Source organism: Polypterus senegalus, chromosome 12, assembly GCF_016835505.1.
Source record: "Polypterus senegalus isolate Bchr_013 chromosome 12, ASM1683550v1, whole genome shotgun sequence".
In the NCBI taxonomy this organism is placed as follows: domain Eukaryota; kingdom Metazoa; phylum Chordata; class Cladistia; order Polypteriformes; family Polypteridae; genus Polypterus; species Polypterus senegalus.
The window spans coordinates 124,949,765-124,972,008 of record NC_053165.1 but is presented as its reverse complement, the minus strand read 5'-3'; the positions used below and the strand labels follow the sequence as shown (position 1 = coordinate 124,972,008).

The 22,244-nt window shown below is 36.8% G+C and overlaps 1 protein-coding gene across 1 annotated transcript in view; it reads right to left on the bottom strand.

Annotated features, from left to right (window-relative positions):
• Positions 1–22,244, bottom strand: part of tp53bp1 (tumor protein p53 binding protein, 1) — a 210,140-nt gene that overhangs the window by 186,118 nt on the left and 1,778 nt on the right. Inside the window, exons 2-4 of the mRNA XM_039771359.1 lie at positions 19,612–21,205; positions 5,219–5,335; positions 4,907–5,089 (exon numbers count right to left, since the gene is read on the bottom strand). Of these exons, the coding sequence (XP_039627293.1) occupies positions 4,907–5,089; positions 5,219–5,335; positions 19,612–21,205 (1,894 nt within the window). The remainder of the gene's footprint in view (positions 1–4,906; positions 5,090–5,218; positions 5,336–19,611; positions 21,206–22,244) is intronic.

Genomic DNA, 22,244 nt, shown 5'->3' with positions numbered 1-22,244 from the left:
ACTCCCCTGGTCATGAGTGACTTCACTGCGACCACTGGCACCTATAGGGGTGGCTATGAGGATTGTGTAGGTCACCATGAGTTTGACGACCGTGGTGGAAGTGGCTCCATGTTCCTTGACTTTGCAAAAGGTCAGCGGCTGTGGATCATTAGATCCTGGTTCCACTGCCCTAAGCCACATCATTGTACTTGGTAATCCAATATAAGCTGCCTGGATTGTGTCAACTACAAGCATCTCTGTGCCAGGTAAGGTCTTTGCTAGGATCATCCTAAATAGGATCTGTTTACCACTTGCTCACCTACCAGCAACTGGAGCAGTCTGGTTTTATAACTAATAAGTCTTCCACTGACCATGTCCTGACACTGAGGGTTCTCATCTAGTGAAAATGTGAATATCGGCAGTTTCTTTGCAGCCTTTATCGATTTCATAAATTGTTCAACTCAGTTGATTGAGCTGCTCTGTGGAACATCCTGAGACTTTTCGGGATCCACCCCAAAGTTGCTGGACAACATGGCCAGCCAGTACACAGGTACCGTGAGTGTTGAGCTGAGTGGAAGTGTAACCGCTGCAGTTTTTCCAGTTGATTCTGTTAGAGGTGTATTCTTTCTCCTACTCTGCTCAATGCTTGCATGGTGATAGGCAGGGATGTGGAGTCCAGCGGCTGTGGGGTATGTGTTGAAGAAGGACTGATTGCCAACAATGATGTGAACGTCGCCAAGTCAATGGAGGCTCTGTTCAGGGCTCTCGAGAGACTGAGAAAGGAGTTGTAGTGTTGGGGCTTTTGAGTTTCCTGGATAAAAACCAAGATCCAGGCCTTTAATGACCTCTTGAGCATAGCAATCAGTAGTGTGTCTGTCGGCAGAGAGAATGTCAACCTCGTTGAGAGGTTTACTTACCTTGGCACTGACATTCATGTCTCTGTTGAATCTTCTAATGAAATCAGTAGATGGATTGGGAGAGCATGGGGTTCACAAGGTCTCTAGAAAGGGGTGTGTGACACTCCTGATATCTTTACAGAAGGACGAAGGTCCAAGTTTTTAGACTCCTGGTGCTTTCTGGTTTGCTATATGGTTGTGAGATATGGATGCTATCCATTGACCTGAGATAAAAGAATGGACTCCTTTGGTGCTGTGTCTCTTCAGAAAATCATTGGGTACCACTGGTTTGACTTTGTGATGAACGAGCAGTTGGTCCTGGAGTCCCGAATGAGGCACATTACCTGAATTGTGTGGAAGCGTCAGTTCTGGCACTACAGCCATGTGGCATAATTCCCTGTGGTTGATTCTGCTGACAGGATCCTTATTGACAAGGACCCCAAGTGGCTGGACCAGGTCAAGGTGATGCCTATGTTAACACTCGGCTGTGGTAAACAGATGGTCAGGGAGTAGGATTAGACCACATGTCTACCTGAGGGGGGTTGCCAACCAGGATCCCAAGCTGTTTAGTCATGCAGTGGGTGCGGCAATGTGCTGTACCAGTGCATCTTCCCCAACCTAACCTCACATGACTGACCTGTGGGGTAGTAGAAGTTATAAGTATTAGTATTACCATTTTTGTGTCTGTTGTTTTATGAAAAATTAAGTTGTACAAATACTGTACACTTTTTTTTAAGCAAAGCAAGTGCATCAGTCTGGTCATTTTTTCCAAAAGCATGAATATCTACCATAAACTGAAAATGCAGAAAACCACCAAAGTAGCCTACAAAGTCTTTCAACATGTACTTGAAACCTCTGTTCCACTGCATACCAAAAAGAAGGCTCCACCAAAAGTTTAGCGCTTCTACGGTCCTTTGCTGTTGAATCTTCCCATACCAATGATAAATCTTGAAATGAAAACAATAAAGTGCTAGTGATAGCCTGATGAATATATCAAAAGTAAATTATTAGTCACATTGTAACCTATGACATTTATGCTTAAACCAATGTTTGTGGCAAGCCAGCACTCATGATGATGTATAATCATGCTTACAGGATGAATTACAGATGGGCTGATTTTTCAGGGTTGTCCATCTGAAAAGTTTCATTTGATTTGTATCATTTTAAAATAGCATATTGTCACTGTTTTTGTATTTGTTTATGTTTTCTTTGTATCAATATATTTCTTCCAGTACAGGTACTCAGGATTCAGGAGCCAGTAATTGTTTAGGGGTTTACTTTGCATTATTTTCAGAAAATCAAATTAATAAAATCAGTATTAAGTTTGAAGAAGACAAAAAATACATAAAGGTTAAATTAAACTCCAACAACAAAGTAAAAATAAACTTCTAAAATATGCTGTTACTAGCAGATGAGAACTGTACATAGTTTATATCCAAGCAAATTTCCTTCTGGGAAACTCTGAAGGCTTTCGTAAGAGGACAGATTATTTCATATCTGTCCCACAAAAATAAAATCGGAAACCAAGAAAGTATCAGAGCTAATCAATGAAATTACCAGAATAGATGAAGAACATGCCAATTGTCCGAATGAGGCACTTCATAGGAAAAGACTGACGTTGCATTCAGAACTCAACCTCTTGGCAATAAAATAAACAGAACAACTCATTTTTAAATCACAACATCACTACTACGAACACGGAGAGAAAGCTAATAAGTTCTTTTTGAGCTAATAAGCTCAACAAATCCTCAAACAGGAAGTTCGCAATTACCAACACAGACGGAGACAAAATCATTGACCATAAAAATATATTGCTCAAAAAAATTAGAGGACACTTTGAAAACACATCAGATCTAAATGTGGAAAAAACCATGGTGGATACCTATACTGATATGGACTGTGTAATGTGTTAGGAAAGAAAGTATGCCACATCTTTTGATGGAAATGAAAATTAACAACCTACAGAGGGCTGAATTCAAAGACACCCCAAAAATCAAAGTGAAAAAATAATATGATAGGCTGGACCATTTTTGCTGAAATTTCAGGAATGTGACAGTAATATAATTCTGTCTAATGTACACGTGTTAATTATGAAAATGGGTGTTCATTCTCCTAAATAAATAAAATACATTAAATTGATTACTAGTGAAGTGAAAAAGAAGAGTGACAGACATTATTTTTATTTTAATGCAAATATAATGAGTGAACAAAGTATTTACAATACATAGTAATATATTAAAATCAAGGGCCTTATGCAGAGTACAACAAAGGCTGTAAAATTGATCCATGACATCTAAGGCAGGACTGGGAAATGCAGAACAAGAATTGTCCCCACTCCAGTTTTCTAATTCTTCTGACAGTGTATGATATAGTGTGCCAGCCAGTTTGGTCAAGGACTCACCTCTTCCCTAACAATTTAAATATATTCACAGCAAAGCTAGCTCCAAAATGGTTCACCGCCAAAATCGCAATAGACATATGAGCGCTGACAAAACGGGGACGGACAAATGAGCGCTGACAAACCCGCACCGACAAAATCGCCACGACAAAATTGCGAGAGAGGCCAAGAGAGTGGGACGCGTACGTGCGCATTATGTAAACATTATGTGCTAGGTTATAACTGTTATAACTGCTGATGGCATGCCGTGAACAAATAACTCAGTCGAGGGTGGGCATAACCCGTCATATACAAAGCGAAAATACCAGCAGTCAGGCAGCCAGCAAGTCTAAATACGCTCAACTATCAAGACGTCTTGCTGCAATTCTTCCTACATATGCAGGGCATGATCTTAAGAACTATCTGCATGCCGTGCTGATGGCATACCGCGTCTCATAATATTGACTTCTAAAATAAACATTATTATATATGCTTTAAACTAGTAATTCATATTTAATGAAACTTTCGCGATTCTGTTGGCGCTATTTTGACGCCGCTCATATGTCTATCGCGCAAATGTCGGGTCACACTCCAAAATAGTTTGGTCTGGCTACAATACTTAGTAAATTAGGCCCTGTTAATTACCGCACACAATGAAAAACTGATGCATAGGTAAAAACTGATGCCATGCATCATTTCTTACAATTTTTAAAGGCAGCATATATATTGTAGACCCGATATGACTATTGATTTTTATGGTTCACAGGTAAGTCTCATTTCTTTGTAAAATAATTTTTTCATGTTAAATAATACTGTTGTATGAAAATGCTTCCATGACCAAAGTGCTGCCTAAGGCAATTGCCTCACTCCAAAAATTATCCTGCATAGTGCTGTAGACTAATATAAACTGTATAACTATAATTATAATTAAGAGAGAGAGAGAGAGAGAGAGAGACACGACACACTGTTATTGTTTCATTAATACTGCTTTTTCCTGACTGAGGACAATATTTTTTTTAAATTTTCAAGCATACCTAAGCTCAAAAAAAAGAAAAAAAAAATCTAAAAACTACATCTGCTAGCCCCATTTACTGCAGGACCTGCATCCAATTGCAGATTCTACATGCCTGTGCTGATGAGGAGTATGCGCAAAACAAGGCAGACAGAAAAGCAACAACCAAAATCACTTCCTTTAAAAATTCCTTTGTCCAGCCTTCTGAATGACAAACCTCTTGTCTTTGCCACCAGAATAAGATAAAAAAGTTTAATACAAGGTATATGAAAGCACAATTTCAAAGAAACAATTACAAATGATACATATGTTAATACCAAAATACGATCAGCATGAAGCCTACCATACATCTTATCTTTTTTTTCAAATGTTACTGTCACAACGTCTACTTAATGAGGGCCCTAAAAGAAAAATAATAGCTCCAATCAATTACATCCTATCTTAAACCTATGTGATAGGCTTAAACTCCTCACTGAAACTGTATAAGACTATAAGTACTTCAAAAAATGGATAGATGGATAGACAGATGCACCTACACATTAAAAAAAAAACCTAGCAGGGTTTTTATGTAGCCCAATAAAAACCATTTAAACAAAAAAAGCAAATGGAGCACAGAGACAAACAAAGCAATACAAAGCTTACTCTGTAGACTAAATTGTGCAGATTCGGGGCTCTCCTCACTTGAGGGCATTACCATCTTCATTTGAAGGCTCAACTTTCCTTCATTAGATTCAGCCACAACCCTGATTTCCTCAGCAGCAATATCACTGGTTGGCACTGCACGGTCCTCATAAAGGTTCCCAGTTTCAGAACAGGAACCCAACTCTTGTTTACAAAAGAAAAAAATACAGAATCAGTAAAACTCCTGAAAAACATGTGGAGGGTAACAAAAATATAAATAATTGCCTAACAGCGAAACATAAAAGATGGTAAATTTAAAATAAATTAGCTCACCTATTGGAGTGCTGTGGCGAGGGGCTAGCTTTAGGGGTCCAAGTAAAGGGGGTGTGGCAACAGCTACATGGTGAACCATTTCTCCATCCTTAGGAAGAGTAAAGTGAAATGGAATATCTGTACAAAAAGGAACAAAAACAGTTGGTTTTGAAGACTGAAGTAGATTTTGTTCAATACCAAATCACATTGAAAAGATGGGAAACAGCCCTTCACTTAACTATACTTGGACATCTTCTCCAAACTGATATACTAAATATAAAATAATTTTATCTGCAGCCATTTTTAGCCAAGTTATACAATGCCATTGTGATTTGACTAATACCACTTATTTAAAGGATAACACTGCTATTGTATGGATGGAAGTTTGTGAGTATTGGTTCAGGAACACCAAGTCCAGTGTAAACAACCGATTCTACTTCAATTACCCTGACCAGTGTAATGTTGGCAACAAGCCATCTGTAACACCACACAGTTCCCATTAGCCAGTATCAGCCATGACCTCATGAAAACATTTGCTAAGCTGGTTCTAATCTAGTTGCACCATAATTAGTCCACAGTGACATTTTAATCAGCTGTCTGAAACAGCTTAACCAATTAATCTCCAACAACAAGAGATAACTTTATTCAGATGACCCTCCCAACTACAAAGTTCCTTATTCTATCACAGAAATAACAGTAACCATAGCTGTACCTACAGTGCTTTTTATGGCCAATTTCTATTACCAATTTATTTGACAGAAAATAGGCTAATTCTAAACCTGTTGGCTGATTTCAGTATTCTATACTATGTGCAAGTGTTATATAATGCCTGCTTCTTGACAAGATACAATATGAGGTTCAGTTGGATGACTTGCTATGAAAGAGGTATCTCTTTTCTTACCTAGCACAACTTCTTTTCATCCGTAAGATTGAGTAGAGAGTGATGAGATAAATTAAGCATGTGCACACTTGAACTTGCGTCATCTGTTTACAGAACAGTGTCTGTTCATTTACCATGTTTGCAAACCATATGAAGCGATTACTTTAGACTACATTTTACATGTTGAATTATCGATTTTTAAAGAAAAAAATTCAAATCTGCATTTTTCGTACTAGCAATAAACATGCTTTCTTTGGCATTCGCACGCACACGTATACACTAAGGAAATAGTGAACAAGTAATAATGCAGACAGCCAAGTAATCTAAACCATGGCTACAGAAAGTGGTTTAAACTGAGGACTACTTTGATAAAGTCAAATTTAACAGTTGACAACTCAAGTCTGACAGTGTAATTCTGCATTAACATTTCCTAAATTTAGTTTTATTAATTGTATTTATATATTTATGTGAAAAATACTAAGATTCAAATGGAATTATGTAGAATTTGTATTTCAAAGTCTCATATTTCAGTGTGTGAACCATAGTAACCCCTTAGTCATAAATATCAATCAACACCAGGCAGACAGCAAGCTGAAATCAAAGTGGGTTTAGAAGAAAGACCTGCGCAGTGATCAAGATCAGCAAGATTGGAGAGTGACTGAGGATGAGTTAAGTGTAGAAAATAATGGAAATGGAGATAGGAGAGGAGGAGTCTGTGGAAACCACAACAAGTAAAAAGCAGCAGAGGAAGAAGCCATAAAGATGAAAGTTTAGACTCATTTTTCATATAAGTGTACTGATTTAGTAATGCTGATATCGACTAGCAGCCGTTATTGTTATAAATCTGATTACTGTCAGTATGAGGTAGTGTTGTGTGGTATACTGGTGCTGACAAAGTAATTTCTAAAATAATACTATACCAACATTATGCAAAATTTTAGTATCAAAAGTAAATGCGTAATGGCACCTTACAGTGAGGCCATTACTAAAACAATATTTGTATATTTTCACACCCCAATCTTCAAAGAGGCTCCTTGTTATTATATACTTCATAAGTGGTGGGGGAGGGCCTGGAACTTCATTATGATACACAGAGAGTAGAGCAGGGCTGCTCAGGTATGTGTGCAGGTCAGTGTGGAGAAAGCAGCTAGTAACCAGTGGGAGTTGTACATTATTTGTTTCAGTATCATTTTGGTTCCAGTACTGAAGTGCAAAAGCAGGTATTGTTATTGAAATCAGAATTATAGTATCAATAAAACACTAGGTTGAAAACCAGTTGACTCACATTTGGGGACCAAACTGTGAGAACCACGGATCTAAACTGCCATGAATGAAAGTGAAGTACAGAAAATCACAGCATACGCAAGACTTTGGGAAGATTATAACATTTGCTATGTTAATATAAACAAAGTTACATAAGGGTAACTCTCCATGTAAATGACCAGCATATTAGGTAGCTTACACTGATGGTGACAAAATACTGTAATTTTTATCTTATAGCCCCATCAAACTATAAATACATACATATTTAAATCCATTAATTACACTAACTAGCCTAATTATTTAAAATCAAATAACATTCCATACACGTAAGTTGAGTTTACAGAAACAAAGAAAAAAAAAAGAAAAAGGTTTAAAACAAATCAACCCCCACCCCTGAGAATGAGAGCTAGGTCAGAAGTGTAAAACTATAAAGACAAATGAATAGATAAAATAATAAAATGAATAGAGATAAATGGAGAAAAAGAGGGGAGAGAACCTGCTTTTTCTAAAATGTTACTGATTAGGTTTTGAAAAAGTTTTGTACAGATTCTCTAAGTGCGAATTAGATTTTTTTCCAGTTTCAAATAGTATATAACATCAGTTACCCACTGACTTAGAGTAGGTTAGTTAGGATTCTTTCAATTGAGCAAGATAAGTCTACGTGCCAATAGTGCAGTAAAATCAATTACAGTTTGTTTGTCCTTCTCCACTTTAAGCTCATCTGGAAGTACAACAAACACAGCTGTTAGTGGAATGGAAGGGATTGTGACATCCAAGCTGTCTAAAAGGCATTTTAAAGATTTTGGTCCTAAATGATGTTAATTTGGTGCAGGCCCAAAACATGAGATCTAGTGAGGCCGGAACTGGTTTGCAGTGTTCGCAGGTTGGCCTGGAAACATATTGGACAGTTTTAAACGATAGCGATGCGCTCGGTATATAATTTTAAGCTTTGCGCATATGGAGCTCAAGTAAATTCTGTTCATTGCTACTTTCCATTCCTTTTCTGAAATACTGAGTAAGAGATCCTATTCCCACTTTTCTCTTAGATCTTTGAAAGGGACAGACTGTAAAACCGTTTTATATATTACAGAAATGCTGTCTTGAGTCCGAGAAATAATTTTTCCGGTATAGAGCGAGATGGAAGTGAGGAAAGCTAGACAGATTCTGTTTAACAAAGTTTCGAATTTGAAGGTAGTGAAAGAAATGTGTTGCTGGTAAGTTAAATTTGGAATGTAATTGTTCGTAGGATGCAAAAACGCTGTCTATGTACAGATCTCTAAGTGTTTTAATCCCAGATGTTTTCCAGGTATTAAAAACTGCGTACGTTTGAGAGGGTGGGAAAAGGTGGTTCTCGTGCAGAGGTGCCACAGATAAAATCTTCTCTAACTAAAAATACTTCCAACATGGGTTCCATATTCTGATTGAGCGAAGAAAAATTGGGTTGTTAGTATATAGGCAATAACTTGCATTTATTGGGGTACAAAGTAAGGAATATAAAGAAGTACTGCAGGATTTTATTTCTATTGCAGACCAAGCCCGTGTATGTTTGTCTATTTCTGTCAATGTCCAGATTTATAGCTTGTATGTTTGCTGCCCAGTAATAAACTTGAAAGTTAGGTAGAGCCATGCTGCCTTCCCCCTTAGGTCTTTGTAGGGTCTCCCTTTGGATACATGGATGCTTTGAATTCCAAATAAATGAGGTTACAGTTGAGTCTAATTTCTTAAAAAAAATGATCTACTGATGTATATTGGAATGTTTTGAAAGAAAAAGAGAAGCTTAGGAAGGATATTCATTTAAACAATATTAATTCTTCCAGCTAAATTGAGATGAAGGGTTGACCATCTATGCAAGTCTTGCTTAATTGTTTTTCCATACAGATGGCAAAATTTTGTTGATAAAGAGCTTTATATTTACTTGTGATCTTTACCCCTCGGTATTTAAACTGATATGCGATGACAAGAGGAAAGGTGTCCAATCTAATATTGTATGCTTGAGAATTCACTGGGAAGAGCACACTTTTATTCAAATTGATTCTGAGACCAGAAATCTTTTAAAATTCTGTTAGTGCTTTTAGGACTGTAGGCACAGTATTTTGTGGGTTTGATGTATACAGTACCATATCATCTGCATATAGAGAAGCTTTCTGTTCCAGTCTTTCCCTGATAATTCCCTTTATCTCAATAGCACTTCCGACAGTGAATTACAAATGGCTCAATGGTGATTGCAAAAAGCAGTGGTGACAAGGGGCATCCTTGTCTTGAACCAAGCTGTAGTTTATAGTAGTCTGAACAGATGTCGCTAATACAAACTGAAGCTTCTGGATTGGTATACAATATGATCCATGCACAAATGTTTGTGCCAAACCCAAATTTCTCCAATGTAGTGAAAAGGTATTTCCATTCAACTGTGTCAAATGCTTTTGCTGCATCCAATGATAATATCATCTCCAGGGTGTTTGACGTTATTTATTATATTAAACAGGCATCGAAGATTGGAAGCTAAGTGCCTGCCTTTAATAAATCCAGTTTGGTCTTGTGATATTACCGAAAGCAGCACTTTCTCCATCCTTCTAGCTAGGACTTTGGGGAGTATCTTAACATCGTTATTCAGAAATGAGATTGATCTGTATGACGCACATTTTAATAAGTCCTTATTTTGTTTAGGAAAGACAGTAATTAATGCATGGCAAAAGTTTTGAGGTAGAATTTTATTTTCTCTAGCTTCTGTAAATGTTACTAACTAGCTGAGTTGAGAATTTCTAATATCATTTGGCAGGGTAGCCATCATGACCTGCTGCTTTTCTGATAGTGCCAGAGGTTTATCCAATTTCTCTACACTGAAAGCATCTATTTGTGGTATCTGTAATGCATCCAGAAATGCCTTAGATTGTGTCTTGTCTTCTTTAATCTCAGTAGAGTATAAGGATTTATGGTAGTCTCTAAATGTGTGCATTATATTTTATGTTCAACAATGTTGTCTCCATTTGTGCTGGTGATCGCATTGTGAACTTCTTACTTATGGATTTGTTGAGCTAAGATCTTATTAGCTTTCTCTCTATGTTCATAATAATAATGTCTTGATTTAAATATGAGTTGCTCAGTTTCTTCAGTTGTTAAGAGGTTGAGCTCTCAATGCAGAGCCTGCCTTTTCCTATGAAGTGTCTCACTTGGACACCTGACATGTTCTTGATCTATTCTAGTAATTTCATTGATTAACTCCGATACCTTCTTGGTTTCCAATATATTTTTTGGGAAAGATATGAGGTAATGTGTCCTCTTAAGAAGGCCTTCAGGGTTTCCCCAGAGTGTTCCTGCAGAAACCTCTTGAGGGTGCAATTGTCTCTAAAAAAACTCATTTGCTAATAAAAGTGGATTAAGACTCCATCTGTGAGAGGAGTATGTGGGGCATAGTGAATTTAGCTCCAAAATCAAGGAGGCATGGTTGGAGATAACAATAATGCTGTACTTACAAGATTTATTAGTAGGCAAGAAATTGTTATCTGTAAAGAAATAATCAATTATTGAGTAACAGCGATGGATTGGTGAGTAAAAAGAATATGTACTTGAGTTTGGGATTAGAAATCTCCAGGGGTCTGATAAATCGTGATCAGTTGCAAACTGTGTAATTGTCTTTGCAGTGTTAGATGTCATCGCCCCTGTGGCAGGAGACCTATCTAGGTCTGGATTTGCAGTAAAACACTAAGTCTCCAGCCAGGTGTAGTGATCTTTAAACATACTTATGATTACCATTTACCATATCCTTACTAAAACATGCAAAGAATGCAGTATCATCATCCAATCAATGCATGTAAACAGGTAACTTTTTAATGTGCCATGAATGTAATCAATATAATCAGTCAAATCATAAACAGTGGTCAACAAAATGAGGATATTTGTACTGTTTTAATGTAAGCCCATTTGAGCAACTTCTATACTTTGAAATAAATGCAGCTGTGTCAGTGTCTACTAAATTACTCCAGTTTGAAGATTATTATTATTAATTTTATTGTTGTTATAGTTGGATTATTATTAATATTGTAGCCTACAATGTTTTAATCCCACAATATTTAGGATTAATCAGTGAACATAGTTGGTACACATCCAGTTTGTGAATTCTAACTTTATGGTAAATAACCTTGTCTGTCATTGTTTCAGTGAAGCAGCTTGCAGTGTAGTGTGATTTATTAGCCCACATAATCCAATTCAGCAACACATTCACAAAGAGACAATTTCGAAGACTCCTGACAAGTTAGCCAGTATGTTTTTTCAATGCTGGACGAAACTGAAGATACCTCACAGAGACCGTGCAAACTCTACACAGAGAGTGCCTGTGGAAGTGGAGATAAGAACTTGGAATTAGGAAAAGTGAGGCAAAAGAAGTAACCACATACCAAAAATGTGCAGGTTCTGTTACTTAGTGACTCTAAATTGTCTCAGCATGAGCGAGTCTGTAAGGCACTGGACTAGCATTCTGTCCAGGATCCCGTCATGTCCTACATTTTGTGTTACACACACTCACTGTATTAGCAAAATTATTGTGCTTTCACATTTAAGGACCCTTAGCAAATCACATTAGTGTAAGGTAGAGGTGGCCAGGTTCAATCCTGGAGGACGGCAGTGGCTACAGATTCTCCTTCCAGCCACTTTCACAATCATTGATACATTTCCCTTGTTAACTGACTTCTCTTAATTTTAACCCCCTTGCTTTTTAAGACTTTGTCCTCTAAATTGCTTGTTTGTTTACATAAATGGCAGCCAAGCAAAAAATCACATGTGAAGTGAGCCAGCAGGTGACCTGTTATGTTGGGGCCTCAAACTCCAAATAACTTCACTCCAACCACTTTCTTATTTAGAAGCCGATTTTTGTTGTTAATTAAACCTGCTGGTCTTCAATTGTTTGTTGGTTCTCTCATTCTGTCACACAAGACATTTCCAAAACTGATGATTTTCATTATTCTAAAGGCACTGTCAACATGTTTTGTGGACCTGAGCAGATCAACATTATTAAGACCTTCACTTTTCCTTATTTTTAGATATTATATGATGGGCACAGGTTAACTGGCTAAATTTTGCATCACATTACTGTTTCTGTAAAGGAAAGAAACAAAATACTTGCAACTGCTTGCCTGTTAAACTAGAACATCTCGATTCCATTTTTACCAGCACATTTAAATTAGAAAATGAGATCATATATACGAGGGTAAATCAAAAAGTAAAGGCAATATGAAAATTACATGTTAACTGCAACAGACAGAAGCTGACACAATATAACCTGTTCGCAATGCCATATGGGTAGTCTGAACATGCACTGTGCAGTGCACTTCTGCTAGATATAGTTAAAACCAAGATCAACTCAACATAGATGGTCTGCTATGAGATTACATTTTTGCTGAGCAATGAACCGTGGCGACATTTCATTGGGCAGGAGTGAAACCTGCAGAACTTTCACTGTACCGTAATATTTGGGACTGTTGGCTTCACAGGTGTTGGTGATTATTCTGGCGTGTTTCATTAGTGTGAAGGAATAAGATACCTAGACTTGTTTCTATCCTTTGGAGAAGTTACGATTGTTCAACATAAGAACAAGAGCTGTGCCAATGAAAGTCAAAGAAACCGTATGAGACTAAAAAAAACAAGAATAAAACCATTAGAAACATTTTTAAAACTTCAGGGTTATCTAAATAAACTGTCGAGTATTATTAAAAATAATGAATGCACTGGTGAGCTCAGTAATAGTAATGGGACTAGTAGGGCAGGAAAGACCTCCACTGCTGATGACAGAAGAATCCTCATTATAGTGAAGAAAAAGACTCTAATGCCTGTTCGACAGAACATAAACAGTATTCAGGAGGCAGATGTATGTGTGTCAGAGACTACTATGCGCTGAAGACTTCATGAAACAAACACAAATACAGAGGCTACACTGCAAGATGCAAACTACTAGTTAGCCACTAAAAAAGGACGGCCAGATTACTGCAGGTGAAAAAAGTACTTAAAGAAGAATTCTGCACAAAGGTCTTGTGGGCAGACAAGACAAAGGTTAACCTGTATCAGAGTGATGGCAAGAGTATAGAGTGGAGACGAAAATGAACTGCTCAATATCCAAAGCATACCACCTCACCTGTTAAACTTGGTGATAGGGGTGTTATGGCTGCCACAGATAGTGGCTCACTTATCTTCATTGATGATGCAACTCCTGATGTCACACAATGAATTCTGATGTTTAGAGTAACATCTTATCTGCTCAAGTTCCAGTAAATGCCTCTAAACACACTAGATGCAGCTTCATCATACAAGATAATCATCACAAAACACAGTTCTAAGGCACCACATGAGTTTTTCAAAGCTAAAAAACTGAAAATTCTTGACTGGTCAAGCCAGTCACTCGATTGTAAGCCAGCTGAGTGTGCCTTCCATATGCTGAAGAGAAAACTTAAGGGGACAAGCTCCCAAAACAAGCAGAAGCTGAAGATGGCCGCATTACAGGCTTGGCAGAGCATTACAAGAGAACATCCTCAGGCCCTGGTGATGTCTATGAATCACAGACTTCAAGAAGTCATTGCATACAAGGGATGTGCAAAAAAGGACTAAATATGGCTGCTTTAACACTAGAATTACCAGAGCCTACGAAAAAACTTGCAGATCCGTTCCACCTTAAAATGCTTTGCACCCCTTCCGTCAGCAACGTTTGTCCTTCAAATGTGTTGATAAGCAGCAAATAGCAAGCACCCTGCTATCACATCCCCCACTCCGCGCAGTTTTCTCCGCCCAAGTCTGTATACCTGTGTGTCAGTTACTTAGAGTTGTATAGAATGAGAAGTCAAGCAAAATGACACCTTTTATAATTACTATATCGTTATTTGGAACGCTTGCATTTCATGTGTGCTCTGTGTTTACAACGGTCTATGCACAGTAAACACATCATTAAAACAAACATTTTTCTTGTTTAGTAATAATTGACAAAATGTAGACATAAAGTGTATAATGTGGGAAGCCTGAATTCCAAATATCAGTGTGTACTGTATAATATTAACAATAAGAGCAGCTCACTACTGAAAACAGCAAATACAGGAGGCAGTCAGGATCGAACCAGGGACTCTTGATTCCAAGTCAGCAAATCTTACCACTACGCCACGGAAGCTGTTGTATTGGCCTTGAACCTTTTGTAAAAGTGTTTATTTGATCTTTGGAAATCAGGCTTAACACATTATACACTTCATGTCTAAATTTGGTGAATTATTACTAAAACATGAAAAACGTTTCTGTTTTAACGGATGTGTTTACAGATTGTTGTAGACACGGAACACACATGAAATGTGTGTTGCAAATAACGATAAAGTATTTAAAAAAGGTGCGATTTTGCTTGACTTCTCACTCTATACAACTCCAAGCAACTGACACACAGGTAAACAGACTTGAGCTGAGAAAACTGTGTGCCGGTGGGGAATGGGATAGCAGGCTGCTTGCTGTTTGCTGCTTATCAACACATTTACAGGACAATTAAGACACTGATGGAGAGGTGCAAAGCGATTTAAAATGGGACGGATCTATGAGTATTTTCGTAGGCTCTGGTAATTCTAGTGTTAATAAACCTACCATTGCTATGTCCCAAACTTTATGGTGCCCTGAAATAGGGAAATCATGTATAAAAAGTGTTGCCATTTTTACATGGTGTGACCGGAATATAAAGTCTGCAATAAGCACTCTAATCACATCTGAATAGTTTGATTTCTAATTTTGAACTGTGGAGCAGCAAAGTAAATCAAGAAAAATATGTGCCTTTGTCTCGAACATTATAAAGGGCACTGTACCTATATACATAAATGCACCCACACTAACTAGAATAACCAAGTCAATACCAAAGTTCAGAAAGTGGTAGCAGCTGTTTCACAGTATTCGTAATACTGAGTGATTCCAAGTAGATTTATTACTCCAGAAGGCACTGTCATACGTGAGAAAAATGTGAGTTAAAATTTACATATGAAAATGGCTGACAGTGGTGATGATACAGCACTGCATCAATACATGTCAAAAGAAAAACAGCATTAGTCTGGAAATGCTTTGTGTTCAAGGCAGCATGTACATTTACAGGAATTGTATTAATTATTCTAACAAAAAAAGGAAAACACACACACAAAGAGGCTTTCTTTCTTTACACCATTAAGAAGCTAGTTCCAAAATAGATTTGTGCATATTTTGATAGTGCATTTATATGACCAATTAGAAGACAGTTCTAATTGTTCCATTTGAAGAATCACAAAAGTCTAAGAGATGACAAAATGATGGCAAAGTGAATCGATTTTAACCACCAGTGTCCTACCCAATTCCTAAAAGGGAACAGAGGGTTCATATCCATTCTCTTATTGTGCCAAGCCCGTCTAAAGATTTCCATCCATCCAAATTCTAACCGATTTATACAGTTTTCGGTCATGGGGGTAACCTTGCAAGCAATCCGTGTTATGCATAAAGCACTGTGGGATGTGGGAGGAAAGTGCACAAACTGGCAGTCCTAAGAATAGACAAAGCAAGTAAAACTTTAGGAAAGTTTCAAAAGAAGTGTCTATTTTTCTTGATTATATTAGCAATGAAATGAGGTGCTTAATTTGTCAGTACCAAGAAAATTTGTTCAGTGATTCAAAAGCACTGCAGTTATGCCAGTTAGCAAGATGGGTAAAATTCGATATGCAAAACACTAAATCTGTGTCACCAGTATGGTTTTGAAGCCAAACTAATATTCATGAGTATAACCTCAAAATCTAGCAAAATGTTGTGAAAGCACATATGTCATATACAGTGGGGAAAATAAGTATTAAATGGGTCAACGTTTTTCTCAGTGTAAATAATTCTAATAGGGCTATTGACTTGAAATTTTCACCACATGTCAGTAACAACCCAAGCAATCCACACATACAAAGAAATCAAAACAAATAAGTTCATAATTTATGTGTAATAAAGTGGAATGACACAGGGAATAAGTATTGAACACTACTTAACACTTACAGAAATGTATTTCATACTGAAATAGTAGAAAAGCTTTTGTTGGTAATGACAGCTTCAAGGGGCCTCCTGTATGGAAAAACTTGTTGCATGCATTGCTCAGGTGTGATTTTGGCCCATTCATCCACACAAACTTTCTTCAAATCTTGAAGGTTCCGGGGGCCACTTCTATGAACTTTGATCTTCAGTTTTTTCCATAAATTTTCTATTAGATTCAAGTTGGGTGGTTGACTGGGCCATTCAGCAGCTTTATTTTCTTTCTCTGAAACCAACTGAGAGTTCCCTTGACTGTGTGTTTGGGATCATTATCTTGTTGAAATGTCCACCCTCGTGTCATCTTCAGCATCCTAGTAGATGGCAGCAGATTCTTATCAAAAATGTCCTGGTCCATTAGTTCTTCCTTCAATTATATGAAATCTGCCAGTACCATATGCTGAAAAACAGCCGCACACCATGATGTTCCCACCTCCAAACTTTATTTTGGTATGGTGTTTTTGGGGTGATGTGCAGTGCTATTTCTCCTCCAAACATGGTGTGTGCAATGACATCCAAAGAGTTCAATTTTGGTCTCATCTGACAAGAACATATGATCCCAATATTTCATTGGCTTGTCCAAATGTTGTGCAGCAAACTTTAAACAAGCTTCAACAGGGTTTTCTTCAGCAGTGGAGTATTGTGCAGTGAGCGTGCATAGAGGCCATGGTGGTTGAGTGCATTACTTATCGTATTCTTTTGAAACAACTGTACCTGCTAATTCCAGGTCTTTTTGAAGCTCTCTGCAAGTGGTCCTTCAATCTTCTATTTATTCTTTTGACTCCTCTGTCACAAATCTTGCAAGGAGGTAAAATGATGCTCTTTCTACTTCCGGATTATGACCAAAACGGTGCTCACTGGAACACTCAAGAGGCTGAGAAATACACCTGTAACTAATGCCATCAGTATGATTTGCAACAATAAGGTTGAAAAGGTCTTGAGCGCTCTTTGCTTTTACCCATCATGAGATGCTTTTTGTGTGACACCTTGGTAATGAGAAACCTTTTTATAGGCCATCAATTAGGACTAAACCAGCTGATATTAATTTGCACTGATAGGGTGCAGGGTTGCTTTCTGAATACTGATAGATTTCAGCTGGTTTCTTGGCTTTCCATGACTTTTTGCACCACCTTTTCTTCATGTGTTCAATACTTTTTCCCTGTGTCATTCCACTTTATAACACATACATTATGGATTTATTTGTTTTGATTTCTTTGTATGTGTGGATTACTTGGGGTGTTGTCGACCTCTTGGTGAAAATGTTGTGCCAGTTGCCCCTTAAGGAGAAAAATGTTGATGCGTTCAATACTTATTTTTCACGCCGTATTTGAAAGGTATGTTGGTGAATGTAATGCAATCTACCAGTTACACCGTAAGTGCAATTAATATTCTAATTTTGGATCAGTATAAAGGTTAAGCAATAACAAAATCTTATAAGTCATATAATAGCAAATGTTATTTAAAAAAAAAAAAAAAAGAGTGATACTTTGACAAACCAAATTTTAAAAGCATGTTGTCACAAAAAATAATTTGAAAGAGTTTGATTAAATTAAAATACACTTTAAAGTATAAACATATCTTGGAATTCACTAATGCAACAGTATGGATATAATAATGTCTGAATTTTCATTTTTAGAATTGCTTTTAAACAGTATTTTTCAGTTACTGGAGAGAAAATGTGAGAATAAATTAGGAATGTGCACATGGTAAAATAAATCAGGTAGTCCATAATTATATCATCTTTTATAAACCGTTCTGATTAACCTCCCAAGATTATAAAATGACCCTGATTTGACGTTAAGCTGGAGGAAATCTCCACATCTATCACACATTCAAATTCAAGCTCTGAATTGTATTTTGATGTTGAATGTCAATACTAGTTTACTTAAATGATAGTTCTGCAGCTACTTGATGGATATACAACCATTTCAAAGCTGCTGTTGTTATTAGTTTTTGTAGTTTAGTTTTTTTTATAGTTTTATATTAAATTACAGAAAATGCCACAACATTGTTCACTTCAAAAACTGAGTTACTTTTAATAAAAAGCAGTTGAATGGAATTTCTGTTTTTGTCATGGCATCAAATAGATATTGACTATCATGAAATTTGATAGGTATTGAATACAAAAATTAATGTATTGTGACCTCCCTAATGCAGAAACATATATTTTCACAAAGTATGTGTTGCAAAGAGATCTGCAAGTAAGTATTTTACACTGTGCGCAATGTACACAAGGCAATAAACTTGATAAGATTTTGATCTAAACTAGGATTGGAAGCAGGACTTTTCAATTAAAATTTTAGATAAGGAACTGAAAACACTTTAAGACTGCAATTCTTAATTCTTCCATCCTTAATTCTTCCTGTGACACATGGGACTGACTGTATTTCTGATTCACTGACCTTTTTTGCGGTTTACCGCAAAGAAAGAAAGAAAATGGTAATCGATACACTCCTCAACAATTGGTATGAAGTATGGTCTTACTCACTGTGCACTATGATCAAGACTTTTGTGAATGCTGTCATCAATCAGTCCTCTCACTGTGTAACATTATTTCACAATGTCCCACAGTAAAATCTTAGTGGAATACATTTCTTGTTTAAACACATTTTCTCAGTACTATGAACAGTAAACCCTCATAGAACACTGATATTTCATAGACATGTATTATGGTTAACATACACTACATTGCTGGCAGCTCATCTTAGCTTAATTAACTGGAAAAATTCTAATCCATCTACCAAAACACAATGGGAAATGGAGGCCTTAGTTTGCTTTAAATTAGAAAACAACATAATTAGTTAAAAAAAAACTGTTAACAGCCTGGACATGTGGTGGACATTTATTAATATTGTCTTTAATTAACTAGGCATGCTGAATTTGTGCCTCAATATCACTAAATGATTACTTTATATAAATATTTTCTGATTTATTGCACTCTATGCAAGTTGGGAAGCAGATGTAGTATTTGATTTGAAAAAGATATAGCTTTATAAGTCTGACGGATTTGTAATTTGTTACCTACAATAGAATTATTACAAAAATACAAAAGCAGCAGCAGATTGTTGTATGTTAAGTGATGAAAACACAATATCATTTAATACTTTTGGTATACGCATTTAATGACACGGAGGGAGCCAAATTTAAAACAACAAATTCTTGCACTGCAATAGTTTGCCTTGTTATAAGACGAGTTACACTGTGCTTAATGTGTTAATAGTTGTTGACTAAACATACTTACCCCCAGAACTATCGCTTAAGGTCTTTGTAACTGAATTTCCAATGTTCTTGTCTGATTGGTGGCTGGCAGTTTCCATAGACATCCTCAGTTCTACCTTTTCAGGTCCACTTGCCTGCACTTCCAAATTCTGTGCAAAAGCACTGCTCTTTATTTTTGCCTCCTGAACTATCCCACTTATATTCTCTACTGCATCTTCCTCCCCTTCGTCCATATCCTTAACTTTGGGAATAACAGATTCTTCAGAAGACACCAAGTTTACCACCTCAGATGATACTTCTTTATCTTGAGAACCTGTCTCTCTTTCACTATTGTGTACAGTATCACTTTCATTCACTAGGATTCTATGACTTAGCATGATCTCCCCTCCATGTATGCTTTCTCTTTGCACCCCTTCTTCAAAACAACATATCTTGGAGTTTCTCTCCTTTGCAGACATGAGAGTTATGGAATTGTCATGACCCCCTTGGCCTTTAAAAGAGTTGCTGTCCGTCTTATGTTCTTCATCATCTGTTTCCATAGAAGGAGAGAAAGCCTGACTTTGAGAAAGAGCAAGACAAAGAGTACTGCTCAGACCCACCTCTCCTTCTTCCATCTTTTCCTGTTCATCTTCTGGTGTTTCCTGCACAACATCTTGGACCTCTTCCCTCATTTCAACATTCTTAGGTCCTAATTGTACTGGTTTGTCATCTCTAGGAGTTATTTCTTTCTGTACTGTTTCTGAGCAGGCTTCTATATCTTCTGTATGAATCTCCATATCCTCATGGTGAGTATCCAAACAGGAAGATGGCTGAAAATTCGGGATATCCTCTGCATTTGACACTGGCAAAAATTTTGGAAAATGTGAAAAACATACTCTGGTTTTCATGACATGGGTTTCTGTAGGAACAGTATCTAACAAACTGCTTGAAACTGTGAGTTCTGTCATTTCAAGTTTGTGTGACTTTACATCAGTGGGAACATCAACCAGTTCAGAAGGTGTAAGTAAAGTTTTTGAAAAAGTTGTATCAGCAGCAGATTCCTTTGGCAAGATATTAACTGTAGTTACTGATGCAGCCCCTGATGTAAATATTTCAGTTGTCCCCACTGAGCCACACTTAACCTTTGTTTTCTGTATGCTGCTTGAACTGTGCTCTAAAGTTTTCAACACTGTTTTTCCTTGGCTAGGTTTAAGTTCAGATGCTTTGGGCAAACCTTCCATCTGAGGCTCTATTTTAGATGGAAATGAAGGCAAATTGTTGTCCTGTTTGACAAAAGTACCACTAGAAGAATTTACTTGTGACTTCCTTAGGTCTTCAATCTGTGTTAACTCACTATCATCACTTTCTTCTGCCTTCTTAACAGAGGCTTCCTTATTATCTAAGGTTGCGGTGGTCTCAGTATTAACTGAAAGTTCCAAGCAAAATACTTCTCCAGGCATACTGCATTCCTGCTGACTGGTAACATGCTCCTTTTGGTCTTTTTGAGTCTTATCATCTTCCTTTAATTGTACGGATGTCAGTTCTTCTTGACTCACAATTAAATTTGGTGTTTTGTCCACCTGCTCAGAAGTATTAGCGTTTCTTGTCTCTAAACTTTGTGTAGGGATGAAAATATCCTGTTTTTGAAGAAAAACAGACAGTACTGAAAACATTTTGAGACCAAGAAGGAAAAAGCATAGTTACAGAACTACATATTGTAGGAAATTTGTAGAATCAAAACATAATTAGGTATATTTTGATGAATGTACACATCTTAAAAAAAATATTAATTTCTGAATAATGTAAGCATTTACATATTCAGAAAAATTAGGGGAATACTTATTTTTCAACAGGAACCTTGCATATTGGCAGACATGGACTATTACAACTTGTTTGAAGTTGCAAGATGTTACATGTTAATAAAAAACTCAACACTCTGTTGTCAAGTTCACAAATACTTTAAATGTCAAAATAAAAAGCCAGTGGAACACAGCAGGAGGAGGACATCATAATGAATGTAGTTGGTGAATTTGCTGTCTTAAGGGTGTCAGATTATTTGATTAGTAATTGCCAAGAATAACAATTTACACAACTCTATGTTGAGTTTTCAGCACACTGTCATGAAAACAGACCATCCTGTACCACCAATGAAATATGAGGTTAAGCAACCCTATCAGGCCACAAATGGTACTCAGACATCATGAAACTTAGATTGGCATTTGAAGATGGAGAATTAAAAAATGTAGGAATGAGCTAAATTTGAGAATAAGGATTTCAGTTAAAATCACAAAAAGCAGTTCTATTTTTCATACTTATGAGAACCGTTAGTGAGAGCAGATCAACAACGAAATAAGAAATTAATATCTTAATTATATGTGTTAACAGAAGCATTACAACAGTCCAGAAGCAAAAGTCCCCTGTTGGGCAACAACTAGTCAGGGAATAGCAGTATCTGAATATTTGTGTTCAAAACTACAAAATTAATATCCCATAAGTTTTGAAAAGAGAGATTGAGATGAAGTTCTGAAAGTGTGTCTTCACTGCTGAATTATTGTATAAATATTATTTATTACTTATACTTTTATCTGCATTACAGAAACTATTGGTTAAAGCAGGCAACAACCTAAAGTATTATATGGCATGTAACAATTAGTATTTTATCTGTGTCTAAATTTA